Source organism: Rhagoletis zephyria, unplaced genomic scaffold, assembly GCF_001687245.7.
Source record: "Rhagoletis zephyria isolate East Lansing unplaced genomic scaffold, Rhagoletis_zephyria_1.1 Rzeph_scaffold_00814, whole genome shotgun sequence".
Classification (NCBI taxonomy): domain Eukaryota; kingdom Metazoa; phylum Arthropoda; class Insecta; order Diptera; family Tephritidae; genus Rhagoletis; species Rhagoletis zephyria.
The window spans coordinates 5,653-24,758 of NW_016157898.1; the positions used below are offsets into that span (position 1 = coordinate 5,653).

General features: G+C 33.2%; 1 protein-coding gene across 1 annotated transcript; it reads left to right on the forward strand.

Moving 5' to 3' along the window:
• Positions 1–17,075: 17,075 nt before the first annotated feature.
• LOC108361677 (guanine nucleotide-binding protein subunit gamma-e-like) lies at positions 17,076–18,230 on the forward strand. Its single transcript, XM_017614368.1, has one exon. It carries the CDS (start codon positions 17,077–17,079, stop codon positions 17,179–17,181), a length of 105 nt encoding a protein of 34 aa, XP_017469857.1. The 5' UTR covers position 17,076; the 3' UTR covers positions 17,182–18,230.
• The last annotated feature ends 876 nt before the right edge of the window (positions 18,231–19,106 follow it).

The following is a 19,106-nucleotide window of genomic DNA, read 5'->3' on the forward strand; positions in this document are numbered from 1 at the left end:
GCATCTACATAAACTTTTTCTTTTTTTCATCAGAATCGTTAACGGTTGAGAAAGTATCTTGAAGACTTACAACACAAGATAATATTTCCTTCTCTAACGGCAGTTTCACGCGGATTTTGGTCAAGACTTGGCCAAAGCCCAATATTTTTCCATCACACGACTGGGCTGCAAAGTTACACCAAATTTTATGTTACTAATATGTGTTCTAAAAGTGAAACAAATCTGATCATAAATATGATTTTTTAAGGATAGCTCTCAATCCCTGCGCCAAATATCGGAAGACAAACGCACGTATACTTCTAAAAGCTTTTGCACGAAACAACAACGATTCAATGCGATTTTAAAATCACGGAGAAAATGGTCGCCAGTTGAATGATTCTTGCGATTTTATATGTGTATAAATGTAGGTGTATAAAATTCCAAAACCTTACAATAGGTGGTTCCAGAGATAAGCGATATGAGAATTTCAGTTGGTATGGGCGGAGGCACGCCCTCTCTTCCAAAATCTGCCATTTTTCGCCGTAAGTAGGGTATTTACAATCTATGCATCTGTGCTAGGTTTCAGTTCCCCAGCGTAATTGGTTTTAGAGATATTGTGGTTTTCACATTTTAGTCTATATGTCAGATGCCACGCCCCCTATATATCGGGGTTAACATTTCTGGATTAGAAGAAGTTATATCCTTTAAATTGGTGTATGTTTCATAGAAATCGAGCAAACGGTGCCTTCAAAAAAGGGATTGCAAGATTTTCTGGTGGCGTATTTATATAAAGATTATATGTATATGTACTTTTGGACAACTAATAGGAGAGCAGCATGGTGTTTTACATACAATCCTTTAATTTTTGTAAACAGTAGCTTATATGTATGTACATGTTGAGCATTGTATTCTTGTACTGCTCTCAATAATTTAGATGGATATTCCGGATGCTCGACGAATACTTGATACTTGTCCCAGTTGCTTTAAAGTCGGAAGTCTTGCTCGCTATAGAATCGTAGGCCCATGCATGGTCTTTTGGTCTTGCAAACATGTTATTGTTTTGTAGACATACTTGATACAAACTATTGCAAGTATAAAGAATACTTATATTCGAAACTTAAACAGAACAAATGTTGTGCGCGCACAATCTTCTCGTTTGAATTGAATTTATCGGCATTTTGTGCGTAAAATAAGCTAAGACACTTGAACCAAATACAAACTTGATTGTGCGTGAAAATTTGAAAATAAAAGGAATAATTTTCATTCAAAATGAGTTTTTTCAAAAACGGCTCGATAAGTTATGGGCTATAAAATTTTTACAAGTTATTCCAAGGCGAATTAATGTAAGGTGATAGCAGGAGAGCAAAAACAAAAATTTACATGTATTTTGTTTTTGCTTTAGCGGCATAAACTGTCAAAATCTGTAAGTGTGTGTGTGGAAATTCAAACAAAATTTTTCAATTTGACATTAGAAGCCGTAAGGCGAAACACGTACACAAAATCAGCTGATCTAGTAACACCACCTTATATAAATTCGCCTTGAGTTATTCATAACATAATTAACCCAAATTGACAAAAAAATATGATGTGCTATGACCTTCGATTTAAAGTTGGTTCAGGTCCACCGTGGAGTGTAAGAACTTTATCTTGGGCGACATACTGCATCCCATATTCGTGTAGGTTTTTAAAAGGTTGCTGACCAACTCTTCATAGTTTTCGGCTTTATGGTTTCCGAACAACATTTCGAAAACATGTCCATGCTGATTTTTCGATCGGATTAAGATTTTCTTCAAACTGTTAATTAGCCAATAGGTCTCTAATTTGCCCCTTTTATTTTGGCATCGCTTATTTTGGGAATTTATGATTTTGCTGTTTTTGTTTTTTTTTTTACTACGACCCCAAATATAACAAAAGTTATTAGATTGATGATTTACATACGCGCTGTACATCTTCTTACGATGTGTTTAAACAACATTCACAAAAAATACCGTTTTATTGCCATTAACAATTTACACGTTAATTTATCAGAAGCACACTTTGGTAAGCAAAATAGACGTAATCAATTCAGTAAATTTTTACGGAAAACTGAGGTAATAGAATAGAACTAAGTATGAGGTTTATATGCGGTTAGGTAGTAGTATCTAAAAAAATGAATTTAATTTTGTTTAACAAAACCGCTGTTTATCCGTGTAATCTTTAACGATGTGAAACCTATGACGATTTCGTTTCTACAAAAAAAGTTGCCTTCTCATCGCCCTCTTTTTAGTGTTTGTGCGTAGAAGGCAAGGAGAGGAAGGAGGAGAACTTTTTTAGACTTGAATTGAATCGGTTATAAAACTGCATACTCGAAAAATTCCCAAAAAAATCTATAGATTTGAACATGCTCATTTACAATTACCAAACGATCGCTTTTAAAAACGATTTGAAAATGTGCATGCTAAAAACAAAAAACGTAGCTTTTAGAAGTTAAATTGAAGTTTTTTGTTCTCACAACTTAAATAAATATTGTAGGTGAAAACCTGGGTCAAAAAGTTTTTAGAAGTAAAACGTTCCATACAAATTTGAAAACGAAAATTTCTCTGTGTAGATTAAAAGTTTGAAATTTTGATGAGATTTAAAGAAAGAATTTCATTATATTTTGTGAACTCTGTGCAAGCTTTGTGACTTTTTCTAATTTTTTATTACGTTTTCGTTGCTTAGTAGGTACCTAATACCTACCCAAATTGTTAATTAGATTTTTAAGGGAGAAACCATCGAGACTTAGATGTAGTAGGTATGCGCGACAGTACTTACTTGTTCCCAACACACAAAAAATTGTATGACCTTATTGATAATACTGCTCCAAGTACAAAAAAAACTTGGTTGATTTTTTTCTTATATTTTTCGGGGAAATGTGCAGAGAAATCAGCAGATTTTTCTTGCCCAATTTGTGGAATTTCTCTTCAACGTTTGAGGAATTCGCAAGATTGGCATTGGCAACCCTGATATGTATGTACTGCGCGTTTGTGCACAATTTGTTTATTTATTACAGCTTTATGTATTACAGTATATTTTGCTTAGCTGCACATCCTTCTTTGCACGAAAAACTTGTGGACGTGAAATGCATTTCATTTTATCGCTAAATGAAGAATTCCCGCTAATTTTTGTATTTAGCTTTGATGACCTGAATATGTTTTTGTCGTCGGCAAGTATAGCTGAACCCATTTCGTTCTCTAGTTTCTGACTCTCTTTCTTTCGCTCTCTATAAGCTCAACATTTCTTCCTAAGGACATTGCTTAACTTTTGCTTGCTCCTTCCAGCATTTTGTCATTAATTTCTCTCTGTGTTGAAGCGCAGGCGTTATGGCTGAGAACTCAAATTCATATACAAACTTATGTATGTACATAACTATGCGTTTATTGAGAGATTTGTATTGGTTCCCAACAGTATCCTCCAGCTAGAAAACTGCACCGCGAACACTGGCTGGGTTAAACCACTCATTCTAGAGATTTTATTTTATATTTTTATTTCAATATGTAATTCAGCACTTATCAATCAACTATTTAACTAAATTTTACCGGAAAGTTTTTCTTTGTTTAGACTTTTTACATCGATCAAGACAAACTAACGCCAAAATTATTGATTTCTAGAAAGAAATGAAGTCAGAGCTGCCAGAGAACAGTGAAACGGTCAAGGTTACCATTTTATTAAAATTAGCACCGAAAACAGCACTACTTGTTCGGTAAAAATTTCAGGCATAGATTGCTAAACTGAGTTTCGTGTAATTTTTCGTACGGAATGTGGTAATGAATTTGTAGGCGCTTACCTCAAATACTTACTGCTGGGTTATTTATGTAAGTTTCTCAGATTGTGTGCTTGCTGACCGCACTTATAACGGACTTGTGCTCAATTTTGCCTGTGCAAGTTATGTGATTGTGAGCGCGCATATTGTAGACTTCTCAAGCACGTAAAATTAGGGTTAAATTTTATGGTCGGAAAAGCAAAACAATTACACCACTAGGATAAAATCAAACAACGTCCTTAGCGATTGCAATATGTTTGGCGAGTGTTTAGAAAAACTTCTAAACTCAAAAATGAATTTGAAAGAAGTTTATTTGGATTTGAAATCTAAAATAAAGCAACAAAGTGCTAGAGTTTTGATAAATAAAATCTTCATCTGCCAAAAATATGTACTTATGTATGTATGTTAGACTGGTTCAAAAATCCCTTGTGAAAATATTTTCGGTTTTTCCAAATCCCTTGTGAAATATTTTCGGTATAGTGAAAAAAGACGCCTGTCAAAGGCGCAGCCCTTTTTATTACGGTCGCTAATCGCGAATTTCTATTTTCCATATACATACATATTTATGTAGATATATAATAACAATTTTACTTTTGAAATTCTATTAGTCGTTCTAAAGACAACNCATTATTACTACTATTATTTTAATTTAATTTTTTTTAATTAATTTGAAAGGCATGGAAATTTTTCTTAGTGATAGATTTCGGGATCCACGGTACCCGCTGTACAATTCTGAAAAACGTCGGCATGGGCGGGTTTGGGACTTAAAAATTGAATATCGGGATGGGCCCTATCGGGATCAAATATCTAGCCCCGTGCCCATCTCTAGTCTGTTTATATGTATGCATACTCGTACATTTGTATATGCAGTTGGATTAAATTTTTAGAAATTAAGTTTTGGAAATTTTTACCGCGCCAATCAGTATCAAATGTAAAGTATGTAGATAAGTTCCGTAGGTATCAGATCCGGGTAATGATCATGCGTACAAGACTGGTGTACAGCGTTGCCGAGGGTTTGGAAAAAAAGTATCAGTTGCCAAGCAGAAAAAGTAGCAAAAAGTATCAAAAGCACACAAAACTGTTGTTTGGAAACAAATGAAATTTATAATTAAATCCATAGTTATAAAAAAAAATAATATTACTTGCTCTAACTAAAACAGAGAACCAGTATACTTATTTGCATAACAAAAAACAAACTTATAGGGCCCCTTAACCACACAAAATCATTTCGCCACCCGAGACTTGTATAAGTCAATATTAGGCATGTTTTATTCAACCATCACAAGCAAATAGCTAAATCTTGGCCAAATAAAACGAAATTAGCTTATTTCCTATGTTAGCCTAATTTTGACAGTTGTTTGACTGCAAATAGTGTCAAAGTAAGTTTTTGCCTCTTTCTGATTGGCTGAAGGAGAAAATTTCTGATGCTGAATGGCAATGCCTCTTGTTCAATATACAAGCCAAGATAGCTTTTCATAAGCCAATATAATTATGTTGGGTAAGTCCTCCATACAAAATAAGCTAATAGCTTAAATTTCTGGACAAATAAAACACGGCTATTGTGGAAATTGCTACACAATAAAATTGCGCAAACCTTATTTTGGAGAAACGTTGCTTAAGTACCTAAATATGTGCAAGAAATATAAATGTGCGTTGTATATTTTGATAGCTTCAGCTTTAAAACGCAAAAAAAGATTATTAAAAAAAATAAATTTTTCTTTTCTAAGCTCTTATCCATATTTTACAGCACGATCTGGTTTGGGGTCAAAACTAGACTAAAAATTGCGCAGTTGTCGACATACGCAACACAAATTGTTGTACAATAACACAAGCATGAGCAAAATATCAAAATGATTTTTATTTTAGCGCAATAACTGTACAATTTGGTGCCAACAACCCCACACACCACACAAACGACTACGCAAGCCCGATATTGCGCAATGTTTTGGTTTGGTTTAGGGGCCCTATATCAGCGTCGTGTGCAAAGAAATTCCCGGTTGTATTTCCCTTATAAGAGTTACCAAATTAAACTTATAAATAAAAATAAAATTTTAAGACTTTAAATAACAAGAAAAAAATTATTTGCCTTTAAGCTAGTAATATTATTCATGGTTTTCAAAAACTCTTTTCTGCCAGCCAAGCTATCAAAATGGGGCATTTGTGAACAAAAAAGTATCAAATTTTCAAATCACAAAATTTAGAAAAAAAGTATCAAGAATTATACAATTGCATCAAAACGGCAACGCTGTTGGTGTGCATTTTCAGAGAGTCCGCAAACTCTAAAATGTTCACATACATGTATGTATGTATATTTCACATATGTATGTAAAAGTTTCAAAGCTTGCACAAAGTTCACTAAAATTAATTAAATTTCATCGTAATTTCCAACCTTTTATCTAAAATTTTGAGAAAATTTTCGCGTATACAGTTTAATAGCCCATTCATTAATAACGCATCAACAAAATAAATTTTTGTGGAAGAAAATGTTCAACATTTTTGGCAAAAAACTCAAAAAAAATTAACGATAACACTGATGCACAAAAATTACCTTAATAAAAATTAAATTAAATTGTTATTTTTTAAGTACGGTCGTTCTCAGTTTTTTGCAACAGAATTTAAGTAACATTTAATGAAACACGCTTGAAAACTGTAAAAGAAAGAAAATAAATAATCTTTTAATTTTATTTAGGATTTTCGGGAATATTTACCGTCAGGTACATCTCTTTTTAGTGTCCAACAGTAATCAGCTAAAATATTTGGAATCCATTTGCCCTGGTACCATTTTTCTATGTTAGTTATATCCTAATGGAACCGCTCGCCTGGTTCGTCGCTAACGGACCACAAATTTTCAGGAAAAATGTAAATGTGAGTCACGGTGTGCCTGAACCACCTTTAAATCGAAGGTCATAGCACATCATTTTTTATTGCTAATTTGGGTTATTTATGTTATAAATAATGTGTAAAAATTTTACAGCCCATAACTTGTCGAGCCGTTTTTGAAAAAAACTCATTTTAAAATATTCATACATACATATTGGACTAGGGATTTAAGCATTACATTGGCCCTTTTTAAAAATTGTAATGTGAAGGAAACACTATTAAGGCTACAACACTCGTTATTTATTTTTTTATGTAATACATAATTTGTTTAAAAAATGCACGATATTTTATAAACAACTAAATTTTTATTATTGAAAAGAACATCGTTTATTTCTACAAACTGTACCGGTTATAAAGCAGATTTTTTATTTACTACTATCGCCCAGTTGTCGGAATTCGACATCTTTTTTCATACAATTTTGAATTTTACCTGTCACAAATACTAACTCCTTTATGCGAATTACATTTTGAAGTCCACCAGCATATTTATAGCGAATTTACAGGAAAACTGAAAATCGAATTATGAACGTTAATACCGGATTGATTAATGCTAATTCTATCAAGTCTCCTCCAAATTTCTTTAGTTGCTTTTGTAATTAGACCGAAAAAGGAACCTCGATTTTCATTTATAAACAATATGCATAAGTATTTGTATGTACAGATAAGATGTTCATCACTGACAAATATGTCAAACATATACCAATTCAGACTTTAAATAAGTTTTTCGATTATATTTGTCTGAGAGCCTCTTGGAGGTTAAAAACTAAATTGCCCGCATCTACATAAACTTTTTCTTTTTTTCATCAGAATCGTTAACGGTTGAGAAAGTATCTTGAAGACTTACAACACAAGATAATATTTCCTTCTCTAACGGCAGTTTCACGCGGATTTTGGTCAAGACTTGGCCAAAGCCCAATATTTTTCCATCACACGACTGGGCTGCAAAGTTACACCAAATTTTATGTTACTAATATGTGTTCTAAAAGTGAAACAAATCTGATCATAAATATGATTTTTTAAGGATAGCTCTCAATCCCTGCGCCAAATATCGGAAGACAAACGCACGTATACTTCTAAAAGCTTTTGCACGAAACAACAACGATTCAATGCGATTTTAAAATCACGGAGAAAATGGTCGCCAGTTGAATGATTCTTGCGATTTTATATGTGTATAAATGTAGGTGTATAAAATTCCAAAACCTTACAATAGGTGGTTCCAGAGATAAGCGATATGAGAATTTCAGTTGGTATGGGCGGAGGCACGCCCTCTCTTCCAAAATCTGCCATTTTTCGCCGTAAGTAGGGTATTTACAATCTATGCATCNATATAACATAAAGTAAGTCTTGTGCAAAATTTTAAGTGAAAGTAGTAAAATCGTGAAGAAGTGAAAGTGTGAAAAGCTCATAGTAAAGGTGCCCAATATGAAATATAAGAGAACCCAGTACAACGCCTAAATTTGTGCTTCTAAAAACGAAATGCAGGTATACTTCGCTGTGTCTACCTATCGGTCGGCTGAGTGACGAATATGCATATACATACTACATATGTATGTAGGTATGTACACATGTGTGCCTCGCTAACTTGTACCTATGTACATATGTATATATCTTATTATTCGCTTTTTGCAGACGAAATGTCTGAGACAATGATGCGAATCGAATAAAACAAGAACACTAAATTGATATATAAGCAAGCATTGATATGTAAATATACTATATGTGCAAACATACATATGTATACCAAGAAGCACTCCTCTAAACCTATGCAAAATAGAGAAAAAGAAAAGACTCTAAACCGCAGCCGACCATTGCAACTCGCTGTACCACAGCTCAAATTTAAGCCCGACAATGACTTAGCGGGAATGGCTGAACGGGATTGAAGAACGTTAATGCAATAATTCCTTATAAAATNCCATAGAAATCGAGCAAACGGTGCCTTCAAAAAAGGAATTGCAAGATTTTCTGGTGGCGTATTTATATATAGATTATATGTATATGTATTTTTGGACATCTAATAGGAGAGCAGCATGGTGTTTTACATACAATCCTTTAATTTTTGTAAACAGTAGCTTATATGTNCTATGTACATATGTATATATCTTATTATTCGCTTTTCGCAGACGAAATGTCTGAGACAATGATGCGAATCGAATAAAACAAGAACAGTAAATTGATATATAAGCAAGCATTGATATGTAAATATANAAACAGTAGCTTATATGTATGTACATGTTGAGCATTGTATTCTTGTACTGCTCTCAATAATTTAGATGGATATTCCGGATGCTCGACGAATACTTGATACNGTAAATTGATATATAAGCAAGCATTGATATGTAAATATACTATATGTGCAAACATACATATGTATAGCAAGAAGCACTCCTTTAAACCTATGCAAAATAGAGAAAAAGAAAAGACTCTAAACCGCAGCCGACCATTGCAACTCGCTGTACCACAGCTCAAATTTAAGCCCGACAATGGCTTAGCGGAAATGGCTGAACGGGATTGAAGAACGTTAATGCAATAATTCCTTATAAAATGTTGTATAGAAACGATAATAAGCTGAAACAGAAAAGTTGAAAAGCAATCAAATTTGATACCAGCTGATATATGTATGTAATGTACGTCAACAAAAAACAGAAACAAAATAAACTGAATAATTGAAGCTTTATCGTCGATGTTTTTGCAAAATCGCCCATCGACCAGTTGCAACACAGCCTAAATCGCCGTTGTGGCANGTTGAGCATTGTATTCTTGTACTGCTCTCAATAATTTAGATGGATATTCCGGATGCTCGACGAATACTTGATACTTGTCCCAGTTGCTTTAAAGTCGGAAGTCTTGCTCGCTATAGAATCGTAGGCCCATGCATGGTCTTTTGGTCTTGCAAACATGTTATTGTTTTGTAGACATACNTTTGTCCCAGTTGCTTTAAAGTCGGAAGTCTTGCTCGCTATAGAATCGTAGGCCCATGCATGGTCTTTTGGTCTTGCAAACATGTTATTGTATTGTAGACATACTTGATACAAACTATTGCAAGTATAAAGAATACTTATATTCGAAACATAAACAGAACAAATGTTGTGCGCGCACAATCTTCTCGTTTGAATTGAATTTATCGGCATTTTGTGCGTAAAATAAGCTAAGACACTTGAACCAAATACAAACTTGATTGTGCGTGAAAATTTGAAAATAAAAGGAATAATTTTCATTCAAAATGAGTTTTTTCAAAAACGGCTCGATAAGTTATGGGCTATAAAATTTTTACAAGTTATTCATAACATAATTAACCCAAATTAGCAATAAAAAATGATGTGCTATGACCTTCGATTTAAAGTTGGTTCAGGTCCACCGTGGAGTGTAAGAACTTTATCTTGGGCGACATACTGCATCCCATATTCGTGTAGGTTTTTAAAAGGTTGCTGACCAACTCTTCATAGTTTTCGGCTTTATGGTTTCCGAACAACATTTCGAAAACATGTCCATGCTGATTTTTCGATCGGATTAAGATTTTCTTCAAACTGTTAATTAGCCAATAGGTCTCTAATTTGCCCCTTTTATTTTGGCATCGCTTATTTTGGGAATTTATGATTTTTCTGTTTTTGTTTTTTTTTTTACTACGACCCCAAATATAACAAAAGTTATTAGATTGATGATTTACATACGCGCTGTACATCTTCTTACGATGTGTTTAAACAACATTCACAAAAAATACCGTTTTATTGCCATTAACAATTTACACGTTAATTTATCAGAAGCACACTTTGGTAAGCAAAATAGACGTAATCAATTCAGTAAATTTTTACGGAAAACTGAGGTAATAGAATAGAACTAAGTATGAGGTTTATATGCGGTTAGGTAGTAGTATCTAAAAAAATGAATTTAATTTTGTTTAACAAAACCGCTGTTTATCCGTGTAATCTTTAACGATGTGAAACCTATGACGATTTCGTTTCTACAAAAAAAGTTGCCTTCTCATCGCCCTCTTTTTAGTGTTTGTGCGTAGAAGGCAAGGAGAGGAAGGAGGAGAACTTTTTTAGACTTGAATTGAATCGGTTATAAAACTGCATACTCGAAAAATTCCCAAAAAAATCTATAGATTTGATCATGCTCATTTACAATTACCAAACGATCGCTTTTAAAAACGATTTGAAAATGTGCATGCTAAAAACAAAAAACGTAGCTTTTAGAAGTTAAATTGAAGTTTTTTGTTCTCACAACTTAAATAAATATTGTAGGTGAAAACCTGGGTCAAAAAGTTTTTAGAAGTAAAACGTTCCATACAAATTTGAAAACGAAAATTTCTCTGTGTAGATTAAAAGTTTGAAATTTTGATGAGATTTAAAGAAAGAATTTCATTATATTTTGTGAACTCTGTGCAAGCTTTGTGACTTTTTCTAATTTTTTATTACGTTTTCGTTGCTTAGTAGGTACCTAATACCTACCCAAATTGTTAATTAGATTTTTAAGGGAGAAACCATCGAGACTTAGATGTAGTAGGTATGCGCGACAGTACTTACTTGTTCCCAACACACAAAAAATTGTATGACCTTATTGATAATACTGCTCCAAGTACAAAAAAAACTTGGTTGATTTTTTTCTTATATTTTTCGGGGAAATGTGCAGAGAAATCAGCAGATTTTTCTTGCCCAATTTGTGGAATTTCTCTTCAACGTTTGAGGAATTCGCAAGATTGGCATTGGCAACCCTGATATGTATGTACTGCGCGTTTGTGCACAATTTGTTTATTTATTACAGCTTTATGTATTACAGTATATTTTGCTTAGCTGCACATCCTTCTTTGCACGAAAAACTTGTGGACGTGAAATGCATTTCATTTTATCGCTAAATGAAGAATTCCCGCTAATTTTTGTATTTAGCTTTGATGACCTGAATATGTTTTTGTCGTCGGCAAGTATAGCTGAACCCATTTCGTTCTCTAGTTTCTGACTCTCTTTCTTTCGCTCTCTATAAGCTCAACATNTTTTAATTAAATTTACTTGAATAAATCGAGTGAATAGTCTGAAATTTTAAGAAACAGCAATTGCTTTGTTTTTATTCATACGGCCCAATGAGTCGGACTTAACGGTTGACTTTGGGTATGCCATAATACTTTCAAGTACCGCCCAGCGCTACACAAAGCAAACGGCTGAGATCAGCACTGCGGAAATATTGTCAAGAAGAACGAAAGAAAAACGCTAGTGTACTATGTATGTATGTACATTAGGGCGGAGTAATTTGTTCGGAGCAAAATTTTCGAAGAAAGTGTATAGCAAATTAAAATTTCACGATTAATTCTAAGCTAAAATGGCTAACAAGCTATATACCAAAAACGACGTTTGACGCTCCCAATTTTCAAAAGAAAAAGCAGTATATTGTATCAAGAAGACACAAAATTTTATAAATGAAAAATTAATTTCGTTCAGAAAAAGTTAGAATACACCGATTTTTCTTTTAAAAATTGGGAGCGTCAATCGTCGTTTTTGGTATATAGTTTGTTCACCATTTTTGCTTAGAATCGAACGTAGAATGCAAATTTGGCATACACTTTTTCCAAACCTAAGTTACTCCACCCTAATGTACATATGTACATGAATATATCTGCATATGTACGAATATGGACACGGTTGACGAAAGTTGCACCACTAAATGGGCTATAGAAACCAAATACGTGTATATGTACATATGTACGTAGATTCGTAAGTTTTCCTCGAAAATTTATCGCCTTCGTTTAAGCAAGTAGGACAAGTGCTGCCACTCGTGTTGAATTGTTTTCATGTTGTTGCTGCATTTACCCCATCCTATTGTTATTTTGCATAAAATGTTACATTAATGCAAGCTCATACGTTATTATTCGATGCCTTTGCTTTTTACTTTTCTCAGTTTGCTTTATATGTATGTATGTATATACACATGTATGTATGTAGGTATGAAACTTGAATTTTAACGAACAACAAGGCGCAAAGCAATTCTTAAGCACAATCGCTAAAGCGGAGTTACAGCGGCTCGACTTATTCCTTATAAGTATGTAGATACACTTGGGGTATTTACAACGGTGTCGTAAGTGTCGTATTGTTGTATATCGTAAACTTTAAACGCTTTAACAACATATTAAGGGGTTCGAAAAGTACCATAAAAGCTATATTATGAATTTTCGTAGTATTGAAAAACAGTTGGTCGTGGTTTAAAATTCAATAAACGTTTATTTGAGCTTTTAATGTTTACGACATACAACAATACGACACTTACGACACCGTTGTGAATCCCTCAACTCTGACATTATTTCCGTCTTATACACTCTCTGCCTTCTCACCATTTTTCTTGTAACTAAATACAATACTCACAATAGGGGTATTCTCGACACCACATACATAAATCCAAATTTCAAACTTCGTACAAAAATTATAAAAATTCAGCAAGCTTTAACCATTGCACCTAAGAGCTTTACACTTTTTATAATTTTAGACGAATTGAACAAATATTAGAAGTACTCATTGCAAATAAATCTTAAAAAATTGTGGTTTTTTAATTTCTTTATTTTGATGATTCATATACAGTTGCGGTAAAAAATAGCACCAAAAATGCACAATGATATGGTTTCAAATTATGTTTATTTATTTACTTTTAATACTTTTAATTTAAAATAAACAAAACGACAAAATCTAACTTTTTTTGTACATATGAGAAAAAAGCACTTATGTTCGAAATTTGCCGCAGCATGTAATTTTTTTTAATCGGCATTAAAGTTTGCACTTAGCGCTGATGATCGTAAATAAATTACGCAACTTAAGAAAATTTTCAAAAATTCTCATAACGTAAACAAAAATGGACGCTGGTGGCAAGGTTTCCAAAGGTAAAATATTAATTTCAAATTTAATTAAAGTGTTTAGTTTAGCAGAAAGAGTGGTCACAATGGCACAGAGAAGAAATTCAACTTTGCCTTGAGATGTGAGAAAAACAAGCAAACCAAATTTGATGACTAATAATCCGAGATTTGACTGTGTAAACGGGGTGATTAAAGAACGAGCTTTGATTGAGATTATAATTACATGTAAACGTAATTTAAGCTTAAGTTCTTTAAACATAATCGTGGTACAAAGCTCAGTAACAATATAAAATAAAATGTTAATAAGCCACAATAAAATTGACAAATACATGGTTTAGGATGAGCCTGCCTGAAACTATACAATACAGCAAATGTATAATGTATAGAATGTACAATAACAACCACGCTGTAAAGTTTAAATAGCGGTAAATCAGCTCCACTACTGGTAGGTTGAATAAGGAAATGAATTAGCAACAAAGAGTTTAGGGGGTGTGCATGGTTAGCGCTTCTGACTTTGCACATCGATGATGCCGGTTCGATCCACGCTGAAGTCTAGTAAAAGAAGTCTGATGAGGAGATCCTCAATATAATTGACAAATTCTAAAATTGCTATTCAATTTCAATATTTTCGAACGATATCAGTTATAAAAAAAAATTAAGGGCCAGGGGCTTTACGATACCTATTTCACTGCACTATGATGTGTGTGACGGGTGTGTTTTCGCTAATGCACCGTGTAAAAGGAGTTTAAACATGCACTAAACGCGAACTAAGGCAAAACCCAGTCAAAATCTATTCATTAAATCTTCAAAATTACGAAAAAAAAAAATTAGAAATAAACACGTTAAACATAATAGTTGCGATCCCGTACGAGTCCGGACTAGTCAGAAATAGTGAGAATCAGTCAGATTTTACTGGAAATCGATCCCGTACTCGGTTCTCTGACTATTGAGAGGACAAAAAAGAGAGTAAATACGGTTCTCTCTCTGTCAGAAGTTACCAGTTTTAGTCCGAGAATTTTTTGCTGGTAAATTCTGGTAAATGTGTCAAATGATCAGCTGTAGGTGTTTGGCAACCAAATTGTAAACAAAAGAAAAGTGCACTCTGCTAATTCATGTTGAAAAGTATTTAATTACTTGTTTAAGTGGATTCTAATGAATTTGAAAGTATTTTTGGTTATTTACATGTGTGAACTGAGTGTGTTTACATACAAAATAAGCAAAAATTTACAACCAAAATTTGGAGGTTATGTTGAAGTTGACAGAAGTTACCATTTTTTACTAGAAAGCGATCCCGTACTTTTCAATGTTACTCTCTCGCTCTGAGCGAATTTTTTATTTTTTTGACAGTTTTACTAGTCCGAGTCCGAGGAATACGGGATTGCACCTAATAATTGACTACATGCGCATGAGAAGAGAAGAATTTACTCGTATACATACATACTACATATGTATGTACATATATAGTACATACATCCTTAGGTTAAGGACTTTTAAGGCTATTGCGAAATTTTCTTTTGTTTCAAAGCCTTTCAAACGTCTCCTTGTTCGGTTTTTCTTACGTGTTCGCATTTTTACTTTTATCCTACATTCATAAGTCGTTGCTAATATTACAAAGGTTAGTGCTTATATGTATGTGCTTTTCGTTTTCATCTTTCATTCCTGTTCAAGTGCACTCGGCAGAAGCGTTTCGGTTTTTTGCGGACTGTGCATTCGTATCTACTTATTCTTTTTATATATGTACATATGTATTCTTACAATGCATTCTTCGTACAAATAAATATATGTCATAGTGCATACTTTGGATAACCTTAGAATCGTCCTCAACGTGCACATTTTGTAAACACACTACTATATAAATGGAGACATATGTATATTGTATATTAAAAGGGTATTTAAGTCCAATAGTAAAGTCCTTTTCAAATTTATAACCAAAGGATGCTGTTTTAAACTTTTGCTATACAATTCTTGAAGAACGTTAACGTCGCTCGGACACAAATATTTGCTTTATAGAAAACATATTAAATTTGACCGTCGAGCAAGAAACATTGCTTTTTGTTAATTTGAAGCGCATCCCTACAAAATGTATATAAATACTGAGTGGGTATCGAAAAACAAATACTCCTATGGAAAGTCTATACTAAGGCAAATTTGGCTTCGGCAATTTTTCCTCCACTATTATTCCTAAGCGCCTTTTTCTTCATGGCTGCTTAATTGGCAGCAAAAACCGCGAGAAGGCGCAAAGTCGATATAATGCAAAGAATGTACGCTCCAATCACGATGAAGCGGACAAAGGTGACACCGTAAGATATACCGCTACTTTGGTTTTGTCGATTTTGACAATTCTGATCTAAAAGTAAACGACGCCTCATAGACTTCAAATGCACAGAAATGCACTAATACTTCCACAAAAAATACCCTTTTTCCAAAAAATCACATTTTCCTTATTAAATCTTATTCTAAAAACTATATTTATATGGCCTTATTCATAAAAATAAAATAGGCTTAAATAGCTTTATAAAGTGACATTTTAAAACAAATTTTCGTTTTATAAAGCAACTAAAGTCTTCTTAATTTTTTATTAATGTAAAATTTAGCCTTTCGAAAAGTTTAATATTAAGAAAATTGGCTCTTCGCGGCAACACCCAATTCGGCTTTGTTTACATTTTGTTCACAAATGTCATCGCCGCCAAGACGGCGCAATCTCTAATTGCTTCACCAAAGTCGATATAATGTTCGAGTGGGAGTGTAAACTGGATGAATGCTCAGTACAGACGTTTCAACGCGATGTTAAACTCACAGAGTAACTCTATTAGATCCCGTTCACATGAGATGCGCTTAACCCGCGTTTGTTACTAACACCTAATGGAATTTACGCGTTAGCATGGGGACACCTTGAGTAAAATGCAATGAAATACGCGTAGATGTAAACGCATGTTTAGCTCCCGTCATTTAAACAGGGCTTTATTCTTCGCGCTGAAACGACTAGCGGAAAATACTACAGGCAAATAAGTCTAGCTCTGTTATTGAAGAAAAGAAACAAAGAAGAAAAAGTGCTGATTGCAAAAAAATACTAAGCAGGGATCACACGATTTGAGATTTGTGCATTTTGATAGTTATAGAATGTGGTTATTTGGAATTTTTTTTTATTGAGCTGAACTCATTATCGATCAAAATTTCTAGACACACCACTCTATGGTCGGTCAAACCAGATATTAGTTAACTTATGATCCAAAAAATTAAATTTAACCTATTTAGTTCATTCGGAATACCGTCATACCAAGAGTATCGATATGAGTACACATTGCACATTTTTGTGCAATTCCTTGGATATACGCTTGCATAAGTCTTTCTCATGATAATGGAAAATATATGTTTGAAGCTTTCAAAATTTTAGCAAGCTAACATTTTACAAATACTTATGTAAGCACAAGAAATATATATAAATGGATGAATGGCAAAGAATAGCCTTATAGCGTCAGGCTTATCCTTAGTACGTTAATTTTTTCACATACATACATACATATATATGTATGTACATACTACTTATAATTCCTTGAGTATTATCTCTTTATTTTAACGTACTGTTTTTATTCCTTTTTTTTCCAGAATGCGATCGTTCATCGAGGAGAATGAAAAAAACGACCCTCTAATTAATGCCCCGGATAAAAAGAACAATCCGTGGGCTGAAAAAGGAAAATGCGTTCTTATGTAATATTATCGCAAACCACAACAATACCATACAAACATTCATAAGTTTCCCATTTACTACTATAATAACCACAATGCTACTAATATTCGTAATAACACCGTTAAGTATAGCGAAAACAAAAGCAGAGAATCAAAAAAATTTAGAAAGAAAGCTAAGTCCCAACAAACAAGAGAACAGTTTCAAAATGAAAGCAACAGCAGCAATAATAACAATAAACCAAATCGGCAGCAACCAAACAGCTGCGAATTCGCGTGTGAAGAGAGAAACGGAGGACAAAATAACCGCATTAATTCCCTAGATCCTGAAAATATTCAATTAGAACACGGTATTGAAGAAATCGAAGATGATAGTGGAGACGACGAAAGTGAAGTCAATCAAGATATTTTAAATGCTAATATCGCGGCATTAAGTTATAGTAATAATTATTACAATAACAATAATAATTACCACTATTATAACTACAACTTGAATTACAATCAACACCTTTACGAACAATCCCAATCTAAAACGCAAACGCTAATACGTCAGCTGAAACGGCGCACTTTACATGAAATCTTACAACGACCGGTTCTTATACAAATCGTGGCACTTTTCATGTGGTTTCACGGAAAATTCTGGAAATTTTATTATGAGACACTGACTCGAAGATTACAGTGAGATAAGAAGAAGAAGACACGGAACTTTGTGGTCGTCAGAAACCAGAAATACTAATTTTTGCGTTGAGGGCTTTTGTTGCACATTAAAAACTTGCTGCTCCAGGGCCGAATTCACTTTTCAACCAATGTTATGTGGAAGGATTCTTCAGATATTTTACAGCTTTTTATATCACCAACTTCTTCAAGAAGCAGAGTATAAAGGACATCTTGACGACCGCTCTTGTGAATGTTGCAAATTTATATCAACAAGAATGTAGATATACATTTCTATTTACTTTCCGTGCGTTTTCAAACTAATTTTATATACATATTTACTAACAAAACTTACTCATATTAATTGTTCAAAATATTTCTTTTAAATGCTTATTCAAAAAAAAAAAAAAAAAAAAAAAAAAAAACAGCAACCTTAATTCGCGAAATCGAGAACGAATTCTTCACCTATCTTCAATTTACTTGCATACTACTTTATCTGCAAACTTGCTACATAATAATGAATAAAATGGCCAAAGAATTGCTTTATGCAATCCTATAAACAAAACATAGTGTGACAACTGTACAATAGCTACTAATAGTAATGACTGCTAAATAATTTATCTTAGTTAACCTTTAGTATATTTTTTCTTAACAGTCACTTCCATTATTAACATTTGATATTTTTGGAGTTTTATTTGGCATTTTATGAGTTTTCTGGTTTTTATACAACACTGAATATTTTATTTATATTTTGTTTTGCTTGATTTAGAAGCTCCTTTAGTTTTGCATCCGTCACCCACCATCTTCTCTTATCTCTTACCCACATATTAACAAAAAACAAGGCACCTAAAAATTAGCAAATCCACTATTAACATCATCGCTACTAAATATAGGGTTATATGTATCTATGTATATGTAGATATTAGTGTTATTCTTACTACTAAATCGTCTATAAATATATACATACCATAGAGGATAATAAAAGAGACAGCCCCGATCCCACCCTATTTTTCTAGCAATATTAAGAAAATTAAGTGCATACAGTATAAAGAGCACCAAGTACCATGAGTAAAAAATTAATGTACTTTTTAATATAAATATCAGTTTTCAGAAATACAACAAAAGTTAAATTCAACGCAGTGCACTATGTGATACTGTCCTTAAATTTAAAATTTGTATCAAGACGAATTTATATAAGGTGGTAGGTGTGGCGTTTTATTGTCAAAATTTTTTATATCGCTAGTGAGTGAGGGAAAACGCGACAGTGTTTGTATTTTCTGTCGCTCTTTTTCATTCGGG

Coding starts and splice junctions, on each gene's coding strand:
- LOC108361677 (XM_017614368.1), top strand. CDS start 17,077: ATGCGATCGTTCATCGAGGAGAATGAAAAAAACGACCCTCTAATTAAT.